This window comes from Trachypithecus francoisi, unplaced genomic scaffold, assembly GCF_009764315.1.
Source record: "Trachypithecus francoisi isolate TF-2019V2 unplaced genomic scaffold, Tfra_2.0 Lachesis_group5, whole genome shotgun sequence".
In the NCBI taxonomy this organism is placed as follows: domain Eukaryota; kingdom Metazoa; phylum Chordata; class Mammalia; order Primates; family Cercopithecidae; genus Trachypithecus; species Trachypithecus francoisi.
This window is the reverse complement of record NW_022681470.1, coordinates 7,521,198-7,540,273: the sequence shown is the minus strand read 5'-3', so window position 1 is coordinate 7,540,273 and position 19,076 is coordinate 7,521,198. Positions and strand designations below refer to the sequence as shown.

Sequence of the window (19,076 nt, the reverse complement as noted above, 5' to 3'; positions counted from 1 at the left end):
TGGGAATAGAGATTTCTTTAAAAATCAGGAAGCATTAATCACATATAAACAATTTATTTGCCAATCACCAATAATTCCTAGTTGTTAAAAATTTAACTTTGGGACCACAAGTTACTTTAATAATATGCTATTTTAAGCTACCATTAGTGTAAGTTTAGCTGTATAAAGCATAAAGCTCCATTAATGTAAAGCTTTTGCAAGTTAAGTAATTTAACTAAGTGCTTGATAACAGGTCAGTATCACAGTTTCAGAAGACAGCTATATTTCCTTCCAGCTCTTAAGTGCAAAACTGTCCTACGATTATTTGCCTTGGGAGAACTGAGTCCTAAGGAAGGACCAGTGAGACTGTTCTATGAGGACAATAATCTTTTTTTTTTTTTTTTTTTTTTTTGAGATGGAGTCTCGCTCTGTCACCCAAGCTGGAGTGCAGTGGTCAGATCTCAGCTCACTGCAAGCTCCGCCTCCCGGGTTCACGCCATTCTCCTGCCTCAGCCTCCCGAGTAGCTGGGACTACAGGCGCCCGCCACCTCGCCCGGCTAGTTTTTTGTATTTTTTAGTAGAGACGGGGTTTCACCGTGTTAGCCAGGATGGTCTCGATCTCCTGACCTTGTGATCCGCCCGCCTCGGCCTCCCAAAGTGCTGGGATTACAGGCTTGAGCCACCGCGCCCGGCCTCGAGGACAATAATCTTTAAAATGATTTTTTAAAGCAAATGATTAAAGTGATTTTTAAAGAATATTTCCTCTTTGTTCTCGGTTTTCCCAAATTTTAGGTACTGCGATTACTATTCAGTCATTTATGTAGACATAGAGCATTTAATAATATTTAGAACAAGTGAGAAGAAGGCTCTAAAGTCTGAAAGTTGGACCATGGGGAGAACCCTCCAGCAAATACCTGTTGGAAATGGGTTAGAGTTTGACATCTGGCATTTTATGTGCCTTAATTTTACAGTCTAGAATCTGCTAGTCAGTTATTAATGAGCCATAATGTCTACTGAAATGCAGAATACACTTTAGGTAAATCAATGTGAACTCAAGTGTCAAATATACTTACAATGACTGAAATTAGAGTCCACAGTCATTGCCTGAAAGAATAATTGCATCTGTGTCATTTGCAAATGACCTCGAATGACTCTTATCAGTTTGCAAGTTATCTGAGGTGTCCTGTTGCAGTTGAGTGCACACACACAATATATCATCATGTCAGTCTTCACAGACTTGTAGAAGAGCCTGGATGCCAAGAGTTTATATAATTAGCTGAATCCTATCTGGAGCTTCAGACAGTCCCATTAACATTTAGTTGGGCTGAAGATGGTCTGGATCACAGGCAAGGGTCAGACAGAGGAAGACTCTCTGGTCTTCCCAAATGCCATTAAGTCACTTTCTGAATTTCCCTTAAGCTTTTCATATAAAATAGAACTTCAGTCATCACACAATTTAGCCTTCACACATCATCTTGACTAAGCATACTTTATCTTTCTCTGTGTTTATTGCTTTTCATGTCTTTAGTTTAACGTTAATCAGTTTCTAACTAGCCTAAGTCAAAGTAAAATAAGTCATAGTTTTTAAAAGTTCTATTCAAAAGAAACCTAATGAACAAACGAAATGCAGGCGTCTAGTTTACTGTTAAAGAACGTTTCTATTAAACTTACTTGAAACCGGTAAAAGGTGCCATCATCCTTGAGTGTGAGGACATGATCTGAGATTGGAAAGAAGTAGCCATGGGCAGCCATTAACGTTCCCAAATGGAGCGCCTCCACTGTTTTATGAAAACAAACAAAGAACATAAAAAATCCTTTTAAATGTACTCATTTATAGGAATGTAACGTTTTTGTGTGGTTCCTTTTGTCAGATACAGTAAGTTCCTCTTCAAAGATTTAATTTCTGACTTCCTTGTTCTTTGTTCTTGAGATCAACTTCCTTGTCCCTTCTCCTAAGCTATCTACTCTGTAAACAACTTCTCCTACCAGTCTCAGTCTGTAACTCACATCTCTTCCTTATTTGGAAAGAGCCCTCTTTTACTCCTGGCTACCCATTCTGTAAACTGCCCCTCCCACTGAAACAGCTCTTCCCGCTGAAACTACGCTTTCCGACTTTGCCGTGCCCTGACATGCTCAAACATGCCTTGTACCATAACGGACAGCCTCTCCCTTCCCACCTAATTAGCCATATTCAATTTTAAACAGTAGCCAATTGGGTTAGTTTAGATTGTGCAGTACAACTCCAGCCAATGGGGACAGGACACAGGAGCAGGGACTAACAGCATTAGGGATAAAAACCCCTTCCCTCCTTTGTTCGGTGTGCTCTTGCAGTGGCCAGAAGTGCGAGCAGCACCCTTCTGCAGAAGTAAATTTGCCTTGCTGAGAAATCCTTTCTTTGAGTGCTTGTTTTCCTTGTGACTCTGAGTTCTTGTTTCTAACACTTTAGAGCACATTCTTGGCATTCTGAAAACCTGACTTTGTGCTTTTACTTCTTTTTTCAGCTCTTTCATGCAAGATACTAACATGGTTCTAGTTCCTGGTAGCAAGTGCCAAACCAACCTCATCCCATGACAACCAGCCCATGAGAAGATAAAGTTAAGAGATGTTAAAATGGGGAGGCTCTTCTGAATCTGTAGAATCTGTCTCCCTCATTTTATAGACGTGTGTTGGCCCTGTGTTAATGTTCTCTCACAGGCAGTTGCATTTTGTCACTTATATATCACTTTAAACTTTTAAAAGTTTTCAATTGCATCACCTCCATTCGCCATATCATAGCTATCTAGTACCATCAGTAATGTTTCTAATGATATGGACCATTATTTGGTGATGCTAACAGGGAATATTAAGGCATCAAGGACCACCTCTACTACACTATTGAATCTACAGACTGGTGGTTGTAAAGATTGTTCTAGCTTTTACTATTCTATACAGTATTCTAAATATGGAGTGGGATAGAGTGGGAAGAGATTTATTGGACAATAGAAACATATAGTCTGAAAGTAAGGCTATAATACTCATACTGTCTATAGCCACCAACAATTTCTTCCAACAAAAGGGTTAATAAAATTTGGTCAATATTTACTACTGCATTTGTGCAGAGATGACATAAAGTTTTCTAACTTAAAGGCTAGAAAATATGAAACTATGCAAAATAGTTTTCTACCCCAACATAAAAATATATGTACAGTTGTCCCTTGGTATCCTCAGGGGATTGGTTTGAGGACCTTCACAGATACCAAACATCAAGGATGCTCAAGCTCTCCAGTTTGCCCTCCCACATCTGTGGATTTTTGATCACGGGTGGTTGAATCCACAGATGTGGAAGTCATAAAAGAGAGGGTCTAGTGTATTTAGAAAATATCAAAAAAGTTAGATTTAGTTATCTGTTTATGTATCTTTATGTACAATCCATTTATAAATTTACTTCTGTTTCTTAGTCAAGAAGCTAGGATTCTTACAGCAGTTCCAGGAGGACATGGATCTATCTATATCTCTGGTCATCAACCATGGGGAGTTTTTACACCTCAGTAAGAACTGAGTAACTAGGCAGCTAGCTATGGTACAGCAAAGCATAAGAATCCCATCCTTCTACCCCTCACACCTACATAAATAAATAACTTGTTGTTAAATTTTTATCTATTGTGGGGTACTAGGATGCCCCTTGAAATTGTTATCTAGCATTTTGCAAACATTTCAATTGATAACTTCTACCTCTGATCTCTCCCTGCATTGTTCTTGCTGATAATAAAGAACAACTGCCAATTATTCTTCATTCTTTGCCCTGGCTTTGGAAGACTGTTACTAAGTGATCCAGCCATCATCTCCAAACTCCCAATCAAGTCTCTCTGTATAGAATGTTGTTTTTCTACAGAGGAGCATTTTTTCATCAATTGTGTGTGTGTGTGTGTGTGTGTGTGTGTGTGTGTGTATTTTCATCATTTCCACATCCTTTCAGCTCACAGTCAAGGCCTTCTCAAAGCATGCATTGCTCATGGCAACATGCCTACCTATCCTTGTTAAAATTTTGGTGCCAGGGTGTCATTGTGGAAAGAACAAGAACTTTGGAGACACCCACTGTCTTCTGTTACTTTCATTCTCTGTGCCTCCCCCATCTATTAATAAAGGTCATAAACCCAACTGGCAGGATTGATGTGAGAATGACATAAGCCCACTCATAACGAAATTGGAATCGTGCTTCCAGTCTAGTAGATACTCTGTATATGGTAGCTACTGTGCTTCATTATTTACACACAAAATAATTTTTATTTTTCTACAAACCACTTTCAGAGAATCTACTTCCATACATTTGCCCTCCACTAGGTTGAGTGAATATTTCCAACACACAAAAAAATAAATGTTTGAAGTGATAGATATGTTAATTATTCTGATTCGATCATTGCACATTTCATGTACTGAAATATTACTCTGTACCCTTATAAATATGTAACAAAAGTTTTAAAAAGCTAGGCTGAGTGAGGGAACCTGACAGTTCTAAACAGCCATGTTCATCAACATCACCTTATTCTTTTTTTTTTTTTTTTGACTGTCTGTAAAATTAAAATGATAAGAGGATCTATAAGGACAGTTGGCCCATAACAAATGAGCAGGTGCTTATAGTTCTGGTTAAATTCTGAGTCCCTAAGTACCCCTGCGGATGACTGAAGAACATGCCATCCCAAAATACCCCAGATTGTTTCAAGTTGAAAACACTGGAGAAACTGTAGTTTCAGAAAGGGCTAGCTGGCCTATATGCAGCAAGTCATAAAGATTCCTCTGGGAGGGGTATCTTCCCTTTGCCAGGGCAAGAAAATAGCTCTTATCACCAGAGACTGGGAGTTGGGGGCTGCGATGAACCTGAATAAAGGGCTGGGTGCGATGGCTCATACCTGTAATCCTAGCACTTTGGGAGGCCAAGGTGGATGGATCACTTGAGGCCAGGAGTTCAAGACCACCCTGGCCAACCTGGCGAACCCTGTCTCTACTAAAAAAAATAAAAAAATAAAAAAATTAGCTGGGCATGGTGGCAGGTGTCTGTAATCCCAGCTACTTGGGAGGCTGAGGCATGAGAATCACTTGAATTTGGGAGGCAGAGGTTGTAATTAGTGGAGATCACACCACTGCACTCCAGTCTGGGCAACAGAGCAACACTGTCTCAAAAAATAAAATAAAATAGAATAAAATAAAATAAAATTTAAAAAAATTAAAATTAAGAAACTTAATCAAGTAACCCTTACTTTCCATTAGTTTTATACCCCCCATATATCCCCTAGTGATTCTGCTAGAAAATTTACTGCCTTCAGCCAGATTTTGTTTGTTCTGTCATTTTTTCTTAAATTTATTATTCTTTGTCTAAAAAGTATAGAAGTGTCTTGCTTTGGCCATTTCTTCAGACTTCACTCTCTTATGAAGATCCCCATGTGCGTGTAAAACTAATAAAATGTGTATGCTTTTCTCTATTAATCCGCCTGGTGTCCATTCGGTCTCCAGATCCACAGAAGAGCTTAGGGTAGTTGCAGGTGATCTCTGACTTCCTTACACCTGTCAAGTAATATGGGGTGGAGCAACATGCAACATCCTTTGCAGGTCTTCAAAGTCAGGTGGCCCATCTGTCTTCGTATAGCCATCTTTATTATTTTAGTCCCAGCAGTCTGTGGTCTGGGAAGATAGTGTTAGCACACTTTCCCAGAAGAGAAATTAACTTATAGCGCATAAGGAAATCTGCAGAGTATAGATGCAAGAAGGGAAAACTGAGATGCCCAGGAAGATAGACAGTAAGAGGAGCTTCTGAGTTCTAAGCATAGGAAAGAGTGTGACTAAAACCAAGCCAAGAAACAACAAAAAGCAATTGGGTGTTAAAGTGTTGATGAGGATTAGAAAAATAGAGTGAAAGTAAATATAGAGATGCTACAAAAAAGAAAAACAGAAGTGAATGCTCATAAGACTATTCTTGGCTCCTGCATCTCGTTAACTACTAATTTACAAGTTATATACTTCTAGAGTGCGAAGTGTATGTTGACAGGTTCTTCTTCATGTAATACTACCATAATGAGGCATTAATAAATGCTTGCAAATGAGAATGAGTGAATTAGTAAAATTCCCCTTCCTTTTTTGAGGTACAATATTTTGGTTTGATTTGATGATATGCATTCTCATTTTACTCCTCTTCTGAGTGATACTTACGTTCCATAACTTTATGATTAAGGAAAATCTGTTTTGATACTTTTGCATCATGTCGCGAATTTAGTAGAAATATACTGGTGGTGATACAGGTAAGAACTAAATTTAATTTCTATATAAGTCACCCATATTTCATATGTCAAGGTGAAATCAAACCTTCTGACTTAATGGTTAAGAGGATTGACCTTCTAACAATGCTTACAAATGATTCTAAGATTTTTGGTCAAATAATCATCTAGAGGTACTGAAATAATGATAGATAGTTTGTGTTCATTACAGGATCTCCAGAAAATACAGCTCCAGAGCAGGATAAATGCCTAGGTGAAAAACCAGAAAGTTGGGGTGAATTTTTGCTTCATTTAGGATGACAAGTTTAGCACTCAGCACATCCATGGCAGAAGTAGCAAGTGAATCAATATTTGCTGAATCAATGGAAGAAGGACATTTATGAGTAAATGACACTTCAAGAATATTAAAATCCTAACATGCACAGAAAAACACCAGACTAATTATTGTGTCTGATAAGCTGTTGAGGTGGGACTACTGTAGCTATTTTGTTGTGAGAAAAGATAATAGTGATATTAACATGATAAATGCCAGTAAGAGGTCTCAGAGTGGACTTGGGGCAGTATTCTCAAGAGAGACTTGTTTATTGTCACAGGCAAACATGGCACCACACTTCCCTGTGGTCCCACTGCTCCTAAATCTTAGCACCATCTTAATCTAATAAGAATCCATAACAATCTTGGAACAAAATGTTGAAAGAGTTTAATGAGTAATCTATCAAGATCACTCTCCCAGTAACGGCACACCAGATGGCTCAGCAGCATCACGCTTCACGGCAAAATAATCGCTAATTAATCTTCTCGTACATGTGTCATTCTCTTCACCCACACAGCTAAAGTTCAGCGATAAACCTACTAAAAAATTACAGTTTGTTTTTCTGTTTGGATACTCAAGCCATCAGCAAACTGAGAAACAAAAACCAATCTCCAAACACCTCTGATTAGGTGAACAGCCTAGAAGAGCTGTGTTAAGCCTGATGCCATCATAGGATGATTTCACCCCAAACTCTAACGGAATGGTATTATCAGCATCCTCTGAGAGCGAAGAGAATTCTCCACAGCATAATTTGCTTTTGACCACAACGACTTCAAAACGTTAACAGGATGAAAACCATAGTATAAAAGAGGCTTGAGGAACTCCAGTGGCGCAATCGGTTAGCGCATGGTACTTATAAAAGAGGCTTGAGTACTTGAGTGTAAAGTACTCTAAGTTTACAAAGTAATTTTAAAACTTACTAATGTTTTTCTTACCCAGAGGCTCAGCTTCTTGCAGCCTCCTCTTCTTCTAAATACAGCTCATAATTTTGAAATGATTAATAAAATGCCTCTGAGTCAAGAAAATGATAATTTAAAAACTTCATTGAATCCTATATTTTCTCACTATCATGTTATTTACTTGTATTTATGTGCATGTATTAAAATTTTTTTCATTTCCAACACCGTATAAGTACGATTAGTGTGTGGGGAGAAATATTTTAAAAGAAAATCTAAAGAGAAAAAAGACGGCAACTGATTCTATTTAGGAAACAGATGCTAAAATGAAGACAAAGATAAGTTACTTAATGATAAAATAACAGGCATTCATCAGGATAATTCTGAGCCATAAAAAGAAGATATGTTAGACTTGTCATTTTCTGTTTAAGAAGACATGGACGTGGTCATTCTAGAAATCCTTCAATATATTATGCTTTATTTTTTAGAACTGGCATTTGGAAAGGTAAGATTAGTCATGTAGAAGAATCTCATATGCAGAACATTTTATTCTCCGGCAAAACCAAATAAAAATGGACTATTACCATATTTAGAAATTTCTGAAGTTAAGTTTATTTTCTCAATAGTAGGAGTCAGTGAAAGAAGTATCTGGGCTTTCATCTTTTTTAAAAAAAAACATCATTTGCATGTAAGAAAAATCAAGTGCCACTTTCTCAACAGCAAACACAATTTGGGATATAGAAGTGAATAATAAGGTGACATAGAATAGATAAGCTAAAATAGATTCTCTTTGGGAGAAAGAAAAACAGAGTCATAATTTATATCAACATTGAGGAATGCAAAAGGAAATTAATATAAGTAAATTCTATTTCCAAAAAAGGAGCAGAGTACAAAGGTTATGCCAAGCCCCGCCTAGGTTCACATCCTGGGTCCCTCATTTGCTGACTGTGTGACTTGAGCAAGAGACTTGGATTCTCTGGGCCTTGGTGTCCTCATCTGTAAGAAGAAGTTGATAAAATACGAATGCCAAAGATTAGTGGTAAGGATCCATTGCGATAATATGTGCAATGCACTTAAAACACAGTCTGCCACACAGACACGCTCCTGAGATGAGAGTTATCATCAGCTGATGCTTATGAAGCATCATATTCAGGAGCACTTAATCTAGTTTAAGGGGCGATGTGAAACATGAGTAGCTAGTGTTGCTCTGGGCTTCCCAGGCATGTTAAACACTTCCAATTCAACTCTATTTTAAACGCCCCAGGTGATCAAACCAGAGTCTTTTGTGTGCTGAAGTTCAGTCTGCCCTGGAACATGCCTACGTTTTTCCTACAGCAAAGAACACTAACAAAATCCCAAAAAGAAGGATCACAGGTATAGCCGTAGGTTTCCAAAGGCAGCATGCTCCGCACACTAGGTTTGCAAAACCATACCGCAAAGATCAGATGCCAATGGGAGATCGGCCTGCTTTAGAGGAGGACTGATGTGAGGACACCCTGAACCTGACAGTAGAAGAATAACAGGGACAGAGAGAGCACGGGGACAGCAATCAGAATGGAGGTGAATTCTTAGGGAAGCATAATATTTGCCTAGGACTAAAAAAAGAAAATCAACATTAAAATAATAAAGCAATTGGCAGTGAAAGCAACAGATAATAAAAAACCAATGATCTTCTTTACACACACAGAGTAGACCAGTCTAGCTGCCTAATGGCACTTACGACATCTTAGGCATTCTTCATGTATGAAAAATCATGCTGAAATTGGAAAAAATGATCCATGTAATACTGGTGTGAATAACTGGTTTCAGATCTACATGACACAGCCTATATGATAGTAGCATGTTCATTCCCCAGATTTAGATAGGTAGTTCCATCAGCCAATCCTTTAACAAGATTCTGTTATGTTATATATAGTTATACATAAAATATAAGTATAAGTATATAAGTATATATAGTTATATATGAAATATAAGTATAATATAATATATTATAATATATACTATAATATATATAGTATATATTATAATATATTATATAAAAACATAATTATATTATATAAATATATAAGCATATATACTAATATATATACTATATATACTAATATATATTATATACTTATATCTGTATATATGGTTAGGTGCATAGAATAGTATTCAGATGAGATAAAAATTATGCTTACTTCATCTAAGTACAGTGTGAGGAAGCCATCACAATCGCACAAGCCAGGGCAATAATAAATTACAGTGGAAAACAACATTCCATCTAAAATTCAGTATACATTCTGCAAAATTTCCGTTAGTGAATGTGGCTGAACGAGCTAGAAGAAAGTAGGACACTAAATTAACTTTGTAATAGGCAGAGGAGTTTCTGCAGCATGAGTTTCTTCGAATCAGAGAGAGCACACGCTGCCCAACAAGCACATGTGGGAATTGTGGGGAAAAAAAAGGCTCAACTGCAAGTCATGGGACTTAAATTCTAATCCTAGTGTCTGTAACTGCATGTCAGGAGTAAGTCACTTCCTTTCCTTTCTTTTCTTGTTTTTTTTTTTTTTGAAACGGAGTCTCACTTTGTCACTAGTCTGGAGTGCAGTGGTGCGATATCAGCTATCAGCTCACTGTAACCTCTGCCTTCCAGGTTCAAGCGATTCTCCTGCCGCAGCCTCTTGAGTAGCTGGGACTACAGACGTGCATCACCACGCCCAGCTAATGTTCGTATTTTAGTAGAAACAGGGTTTCACTATGTTGGCCAGGATGGTCTCGATCTCTTGACCTCATGATCCACCTGTCTCGGCCTCCAAAAGTGTTGGGATTACAGGTGTGTGCCACCGTATCCAGACAAGTCACTTCCTTTCTTAGAGTTGGCATCTGTAAATGCAGGGGGGATCACTAAAGACTTTTTAACTCTAAGTCCATGACAAGATGTGCAGTCAAAACACTAGCTAGAAGTTGTGGCAGAGCAGCCGCCATCCTTATTTTGCCTCCTTGTGTCAAAGGGAAATGGATTTTTCTTTATTTGTCAGACATTCTTGCCATTGCCCATGTCCCAATACTCTAACACAAAAGAGAAAAATAGCCCAATATGACACATAAGAGCAGATTTTAATTTCAGTTGCTTATAACTCAATCCTGATGATTCTCAAGGGTTGCTATAGCATAGAGTTGTGTGTGCACCGAGCAAATGAATGCTCATTCCAAACACGCTGGTTTTATGCGTGCGTTCTATTTATACATTTTCAAAAACTAGTTGTAAAAATGTACACATGCCTTGGGATCAGCCAATAACACATCCCATGTGTCAAAACATCCTGAATGGATTTTGTTTGAAAATCAAATGTCATTCCTAAGGAATAAGCAACATATTATTCTCATAATACCTGTTAATGGTATCTCTTTCAAAAATCACTATTCCTTAATATTTGAACCATAATAAATAAGTCTAATTTCAAAGCCATGGCCTTGGTCACTGAAACAGTCACAGTTTTCATGAAATTTCAAAACGAAACCAATGGAATGCACTTTTATCTGTATTTTGCATAAACAAATGCTTGAACTGAGTGAAGCGTGTAGGACGTCAGGACTGATGTTTGCAACTTTTGAATAATCTTCACGGCATTGTATCATTAAAAAAATTCTAGTTTACATAGGCATATGTATTTATCAATTTTTATTTTTTAAGTCTCTGTGTGTATGTTGATGTATGTGTTTTAGCAACTAAAATAGTCTAAAAATAAGTAGCTTCTAGGAATATCTAAAATCTAATACACAAGCATTCCATGGACCGAGTGAATACAGACTATCTTTCTCAAAATTAGTTTGGAAACTAGATATGGGTAAATTTGCTAAATAAGTTATATTAAAACTTTTTTTTCTGTTTGCTGTTTTAAAACCAGCACAATCTTTCTTCAACAATTTGATTTTTAAATACCACAATTAAAATTATAACTACTGCCTAACAATAACAACGAGGCAGGTTCAGAATCCATAATGAGTAAATTCAGATAAGCTATTAAAAGTATTAACAACTCCCCCCAAAAATCCGCCCTCTTTTTTTCACCATTTTGCTTGCCAATTTCACTATTTTGTGTAATGAGCCAGAATTTAAATATCAGATGTTTTTAAAGAATTAAAATCAGGCTAGGCGTGGTGACTTACACCTGTAATTCCAGCATTTTGGGAGGCCAAGTTAAGAGGATTGCTTGAGACTAGGAGTTCAAGACCAGCCTGGACAACATAGTGAGACTCCATCTCTACAAAAAGTTTATTTAAAAATCGGTAGGGCACGGTGGTGGACGCCTGTGGTCCCAGGTACTTGGGAGGCTGAGGTGGGAGAATTGCTTGAGCCCAGGAATTTGAGGTTGCCGTTAGCCATGATCATGCCACTGCACTGGGTGACAGAGCAAGACCCCCTCTTTAAAAAACAAAAATTATAAACAGAATTAAAATCAATTAGCCTCTCAGAAAATATGGTTTCATAAGGTTCTGTTAATAAAGTATGTAGTGAGACAGCTTTATTTCCAGAATTCAAATAATTTCTAGGGGAGGTGGGGGACTGGGGCAGGCTGGTCAATGGGTATGAAATTATACTTAGGCAGGAAGAATAACTTTTGGTGTTCTATTACACAGTAGGGTGACTATAGCAAATAACAATGTAGTGTATATTTCAGGATAGCTAGAAGAGGGGATTTTGAATGTTGTTACCACAAAGACAAGATAAATGTTTAAAGTGATGGATATGATAATTGTCCTGATTTGTTCATTATATTATATATACATGCATTGAAACATCACATCATACCTTATAAATATATAGAATTATTATGTGCCAATTATAAATAAGAAAAGAAATTCTAGATGCTCTAGGTGATATTAACGAGAAGAAATGGCTAGAGCCTCAGTGGAGCAGTAATCTTGGTGGACAACACATACATGCCCCCTGGTGGAGAGAGTACTGCATTATATGGGGTAATGGTCATGAGCCTGGCCTTTGAGCCGACTGCCCTGGCCCCACTGCATCTTAGCAGTTCTTTACTCTTCAATATTCCAGTTTTTACCATTTTCATTCTGTAATAAACTTTCCTGTAAATGTGATCGTCATTCTTAGAACACAAATCTTCAGATTGGCTTCTTTCCTAAATTCCTATATTGTATTCTGAACAGCCTTTGTGACATCTCCGCGTGAATATTGAATAAACATCTCAAATTCATCATGTCAAAATGCAATTGTTGGCTTTCCTCTGTACCCCACTCTTCTCACAGTCCTCCTCATCTGTGTTAATATCAGTGTCTTTCATTTCGTCTTTGATGTCTTTCTCCCATTCACCGACTCCAGTTCAGAAGCACATTCTGATGATCCTGCTTTGCTATCTGTTCTTAGAATCTGCCCACCTATCAGCCACCCACCTCCACCACCTCCACCACCCCAGTCCAACCTTGTATCATCCTGTGGCTGAGTCACTGCAACAACATTCAAACTAATTTCATCCACACTTTGCCCTTTGCTACGTATGATGATTATCTTAAAACATACATTAGATCATGTCCTTCCTCTGAAAGCCCTCAACAATTTTCCCTGTTTCTCATGATAGAAATAAAATTCCTTGTCATAGGCTTACACGATCTTATATGATCTGGCCACCCCAGTTACTTCTCTGTCTTCCTTTCCTATTTCCTTGCCCATTTTACACATCCTCCTCTAGTTCACATACCTCCTTGTTGCTCCTCAAACATACTAAGCATGTGCAGGCGTTGGGTTTTGCCAGTCTCTCTGCCTGGAATGCTCAGAACCCTTCCTCCAGAGAGCAGAACACCCCACTTCCTTCCTTCAGTTGGATTCTAGCCAAAGCCACCACATCAGAGACACCAGCCCCGACTACACTGGCGTAGATGTGCGGTAAAAGACCGTATATCTTTTATTCGGCTTTCATAAAGACCATTTTTCTTTAGTACTCATAACCACTTACCATATATAATGTATTTACCTATTTTTTATTGATTATTATCTTGTCTAGTGAATATTTTAAGCTCTAGGTAAGTATGGACATTTTTGTTTGTTTGCTTGGTTGGTTTCAGTCGTTTGTTTGCTTGGTCTGCTCTTTGACCATGACTTAATTTCTGAGATATTACAACCAACTAAAAAACACGACAGCAGAAAAGGATAAAAGGATCTTACATTATTTCATGGCACAAATTCTTAGAAATAAAATAGGGGAGCCAACAGATGCACATATTTTTAAAGTGTTGCTATTTTATTTATTTATTTATTTATTTATTTATTTATTGCAATGGAGTCTGTGTTGCCCAGGCTGGAGTGCATTGGCACAATCTTGGCTCACTGTAACCTTCCCCTCCCTGGTTCAAGTGATTCTCTGACCTCAGCCTCCTGAGTAGCTAGGATTACAGGCATGCGCCACCACGCCTGGCTACTTTTTCTATTTTTAGTAGAGACTGGGTTCCACCATGTTGGCCAGGCTGGTCTCAAACTCCTGACCTCAGGTGATCCGCCTGCCTCAGCCTCCCAAAGTGCTGGGATTACAGGCACAAGCCACCGTGCCCAGTCTATGTATGTCTATGTTATTTAAATGTAATATTGTTCCATCTCCAGATGGTATTATTAGCAATAATACATATATATGTACAATATACAAATATATTTTATATATATAATTTAAATTCTCACCAAAAGGGTATAAATGTGTTAGGATCCCTGTAAAGCAGCTAACCACCTGGCATTATTATTTATTTCCTCATTCTTCATTTGCTGGGAAGAAATGGTATTTTGCTTTAATTTGACTTAACTGGAGTTATATTATATTGAATTTTAGCTAAAGTGTACAGCCTTTTAAAACACACCATGAGTGAAAGAAAACACATTTAAAGGTGACAGGGAAGGTTTCACAAAAGGGTAGGTTAGACTAGGAATGGAAGGATTTTAGACTGTTGGTCAAGAGGGAGGTCCTTCAATTTCTCCCCAATTCTCCTAAAAATGCTCTTTTCTTATTTTCTCACCTTTCAATTTTGATTTGTTTCCTAGGCTTATCTTATGTAATTAATTAATAAAAATGCATTCCCTTTTTATTTTTCAAATTCTTTGCGCCATTATTTACTCATATCAGGTTTTATTAATTTATCCTATCAGACTTCATTTCTTCAGCCATTCATCTGTCATCCATCCACCCATCTGTTATCCATCTAACAGATAATTATTCACTGTCTGCTTGGTTTTTAGGTGCTTAATTACAAGCCACAGATATAAAAGTGAAGATGACACTCTCCCTCCCTCTACCCTCAAGAGACTCACAATGCTGTGGAGTATCCCGTCTTTAAAGAGCCAATGATGGGCCGGGTGCGGTGGCTCATGCCTGTAATCACAGCATTTTGGGACGCCAAGGTGGGTGGATCACCTGAGGTCAGGAGTTTGGGACCAGCCTGGCCAACGTGGTGAAACCTCATCTGTAGTAAAAATACAAAAATTAGCTGGGCATGGTGGTGCATGCCTGTAGTACCAGCTGCTTGGGAGGCTGGGGCAGGAGAATGGCTTGAACCCGGGAGACGGAGGTTGCAGTGAGCCAAGATCCAGCCACTGCACTTCAGACTGGGCGACAGAACAAGACTCTGCCTCAAAAAAAAAAAAAAAAAAAAAAAAGCCGACTACGACTTCTGGTTTTCATTGAGACATTTAAAGAGCTTAAAAGCTGTCACTCTTATTCTTTCGACAAAAGAAAACTGGACAAGCTGAAAATCAACTCTTTTTCCTGGACCATTCAGAGAAGTAAAGTTATAGGACAAACCTCCATTCCAAAATCTGCACAGACAGGCTCATCCAGGGACATCACCAAGATCTACTTACTGGGAGCAGAAGCTTTTGGATCCATAAACTGATAGAAAAATGAAAATAGCTCTTCTGACAAAGAACTTGAGACTCAGTGTGAACTAACTTGACCATGAGGAACTCGAGGGGCTCATAGCATTGGTGGGGAATGGGGAACATGCCTTCATGAGCTACACTTCCAGAAATCCCACCAGATGCTCATGGTGAAGATCCAAGAAAGATCCCTCATGGCTCTGGCAGAGGAGGGAAAAGTAATCATTGCGAAAAATGCCCAGAGCCCTCTCTATAACAAAGGCCTCTACCCCAAAGGAAAGACATCGTCAGATATTATTCTCACCAGGGAAAGGGCATTTCTCCAACTACAGTCCCCTCTAGACTTTGTCTCTCACCTAAGGGAGGAGAAAAGGCAAACAACATTAACAGGGGCAGAGCTTCTACAAAATAGTTTGGAAAAGCTACAGCTGGGAAAGGAAGATGGTGATGGGAGACAGGGGATCTACACCACTGGGGAACACTTGCAAAGGTCACAGCTCCAAGAGACAGACTCTGAAATGCTGAGATTTCATTGAAATATTATATCATTCTCTCATTCCCTAACAACTATCCACCATACCTATAGGCTATGGTATAGTAACATTACAGCTGAAAGAGTTGTTAAGACACAAACGTTCTCTGAGGTGAAATACTTACAGGAGCTCAAAGTCACAGAGGAATAAAAATAAAAGCACTAGAGGAATTTGAAGCTTCTATCATTTATAACCACAGCAAACATTAAGCATGGTCCAAGTACTAAACCATAAATTAGCACACTAAAGGCCTGAGTTCCCATTACCTAATACAACACGTTCAGCTTTCTTTCCTTTCTCTCTCTCTCTTTTTCTTTCTTTCTTTCTTTCTTTCTTTTTTTTTTTTTTTTTTTGAGATGAGGGTTTCACTCTGTTGCCCAGGTTGGAGTGTAGTAGTGTGATCACGGCCTCGACCTGCCAGGCTCAAGCAATCCTCCCAACTCAGCCTTCTGAGTAGCTGAGACCAGAGGCACATGCAACCACACTTGGCTAACTTTTTTATTTGTAGAGATGGGGTCTCACCACATTGCCCAGTCTGGTCTTGAACTCCTGGGGTTGAGCTATCTGCCTGCCTTGGCCTACCAAAGTGCTGGGATTAGAGGCATGAGCCACTCTACCCAGCCATGTTCAGCTTTCAATGTAAAATTACAAGGCAGGCAAAAAAGTAAGAAAAACACAGTGTGAAGAGGCAAAACAATCATGAGAACCAAATTCGAATATGACACAGAAATTGGAATGATCAGACAGGAAGTTTAAAGTAATTGTAATTAATATGTTAAGGACTCTAATAGAAAAAGTGCAAAACCTGGAAGAGTAGATGAATAATGTAAGCAGAAAGATTCTAAGGAAGATATTCTAAGAAAAAATCAAATGAAATGTTAGAAATGATACTAAAAAAGAGATAAAGAATGCCTTGCTGGGGTCATTAGCAGGCTATACACCTCTAAGGAAAGAATCCGTGAGCTTGAAGATTAGCCAACAGAAACCTGAAGAACTGAAATTCGAAGAAAAAAATAACCAGGAAAACAAAAAGAACAACAACAACAAAAGCACCCAAAAACTGTGGGACCGTCTCTAAAAGTATAGCCTAACATAACTGGAATACCAGGAGGAGAACACAGACAGCGCAGCAGAAGAAACATTGAAATGATAAGGGCTGAGAACTTTCCAAAATTAATAACAAATGCCACACCACACTCAAAGAGAAAGAAAAGTAAATAACAGAAAAACCTAAATCTACACATATCTTATTCTAACTGCAGAAAATCAAAGAAAATATTCTTCAAAAAAGCCAGAAAAATATCCTTACCTATAGAGAAACAAAAATAAGAGTGACTGCACTTCTCATCAGAAACTATGCAGGCAAAAAAGAGAATGCAGTGAAATACGTAAAGTGTTGAAGGAAGAAAATCCACTAACCTAGAATTATACATCAAGTGAAATTACCCTTCAAAAGTAGAGGAGAAATAAATATTTTCTCAGACAAACAACAACTGAAAGAATACCTGACCAGTGGGCTTGCCTTGCAAGAAATGTTACAAAGAAGTTCTTCACAGAGAAAAAAAAATAACATAGACCACAAACTTGTATATACATAAATAAAGAAAGAACATCAGGGAAGAAATAAATAAACATAAAACAAAATGTCTTATTTTTCTTATTGTTAGTTCATCTAAAATATAACTCTTTGTTTAAATAGCAGTAACAGAGTATGAGGTGATTATAAAATATGGATAAGTGAAATGAACAACAGCAGTGTTGTAAAGGAAGAAAGGGATGAATTGGGAATATTCTGTTACAAGGTACCTTCATGGCATATGAAACAGTATAATGTAATTTGAACATGGAGTTAGATTAATTAAAATGTATATTGCAAACTCTAGAACAGCTGCTAAAAACTTGAAAAAATAAGTACAATTGATATGCTAAGAGAAGAGACAAAATGGAATTTTTTAAACTGCTCAATTAAAACCAGAGGTGGCTGAAAAAGAAGGGGGAAAAAGACACAAATGAACAAATGCAATGGACAAAATGCAGATTTTGTCCAAATGCATTGCAATACAATGAACAAAATACACACAAATACGTAATAAGAATCCACATATATCAATAATCACCTTAAATATAATGGTCTAAATACACCAATTGAAAAGCAGAGATTATCCAAGTGGATTAAAAGGAAAAAGACCTGACTATACATGTGTATAATAAACTAACTTTAAAGTCTCATATATGTTAAAAGAGGGAGGAAAAGAGGGAAAAAGAGATATCATGTCCACACTAATCAAAATCTTTTGAAATAGTATCTAATACAGAAGCAACATTAAGTTTAGGCAAGGCAGACTTCATAACAAGCAAGGTTATCAGGGATAATGGAAAGCATTATCTAAAAAGATCAATTCTTCAACAATAAACTGATTACAAAGATTAGTTTTCTATTATAATCCTAAATGTGTAAGCACTTAACAACAGAATGTTAAAATACATAAGGCAAAACTAGATAGAACTGAAAGGAAAAATAAACTCATTATTACAGTTACAAACTTCAACACCACTCTTTCATTAATTGACAGACCAAATAAGCAGCAGAAAATCCAGCAGTCAGAATATAGTTGACCTGAAAAGTACTATCAATTACTTGATATAAATTGACATTTATATAATGTTCTAGCCAACAACAGCAGAGTAACATTATTCTAAAGCATACATGAAATATTAATAAAAATCAAACATATCTTGTGTCATAAAATAGAGCTTAACAAATCTAAAAGAACAGAAATCATACAAAGTATATTCTCAGATGCAAAGGAATTAAACTAGAAATCAATAAAAGAAAGATATTTGGAAAGTCTCCAACTATTTGGAAATCAAACAACATAATCTTTAGTAACCCACAGGTCAAAGAAAATGTCTAAAGAGAAACTGAAAATTATTTTTAACTAAATTAATATGTAAATGCCATTGATCAAAACAGGTGGACTGCAGCAAAGACAGTGGTTAAAGGGAATTCATATCATTATTAAGCATTAATGCATTTATTAGAAGAAAGATACAAAATTAATAACCTAAGATTATATGCTAACAATATTAGAACCTAGAGAAAGAAGAGCAATTTAAACCTAGAGTAATCAGAAAAAAAGCAATAATAAAATTACATCAGAAATCAATAAAATTGAGAATAGGAAAACGACAGAGAAAAATCAACAAAATTAAAAGCTGGTTCTTGTAAAAGGTCAACAAAATGGAGAA

General features: G+C 37.3%; 1 protein-coding gene across 7 annotated transcripts in view; it reads right to left on the bottom strand.

Moving 5' to 3' along the window:
• The window catches only part of RGS7 (regulator of G protein signaling 7), a 588,990-nt gene that overhangs the window by 148,576 nt on the left and 421,338 nt on the right, over positions 1-19,076 (bottom strand). For 6 of the 7 annotated variants that reach the window (XM_033196582.1, XM_033196581.1, XM_033196583.1 and 3 more), the window contains one exon: positions 1,651-1,757. The exons of the other annotated variant lie outside the window; for it this stretch is intronic. In XM_033196582.1, coding sequence (XP_033052473.1) covers positions 1,651-1,757 — 107 coding nt within the window. The remainder of the gene's footprint in view (positions 1-1,650; positions 1,758-19,076) is intronic. 7 annotated transcript variants of the gene reach the window in all.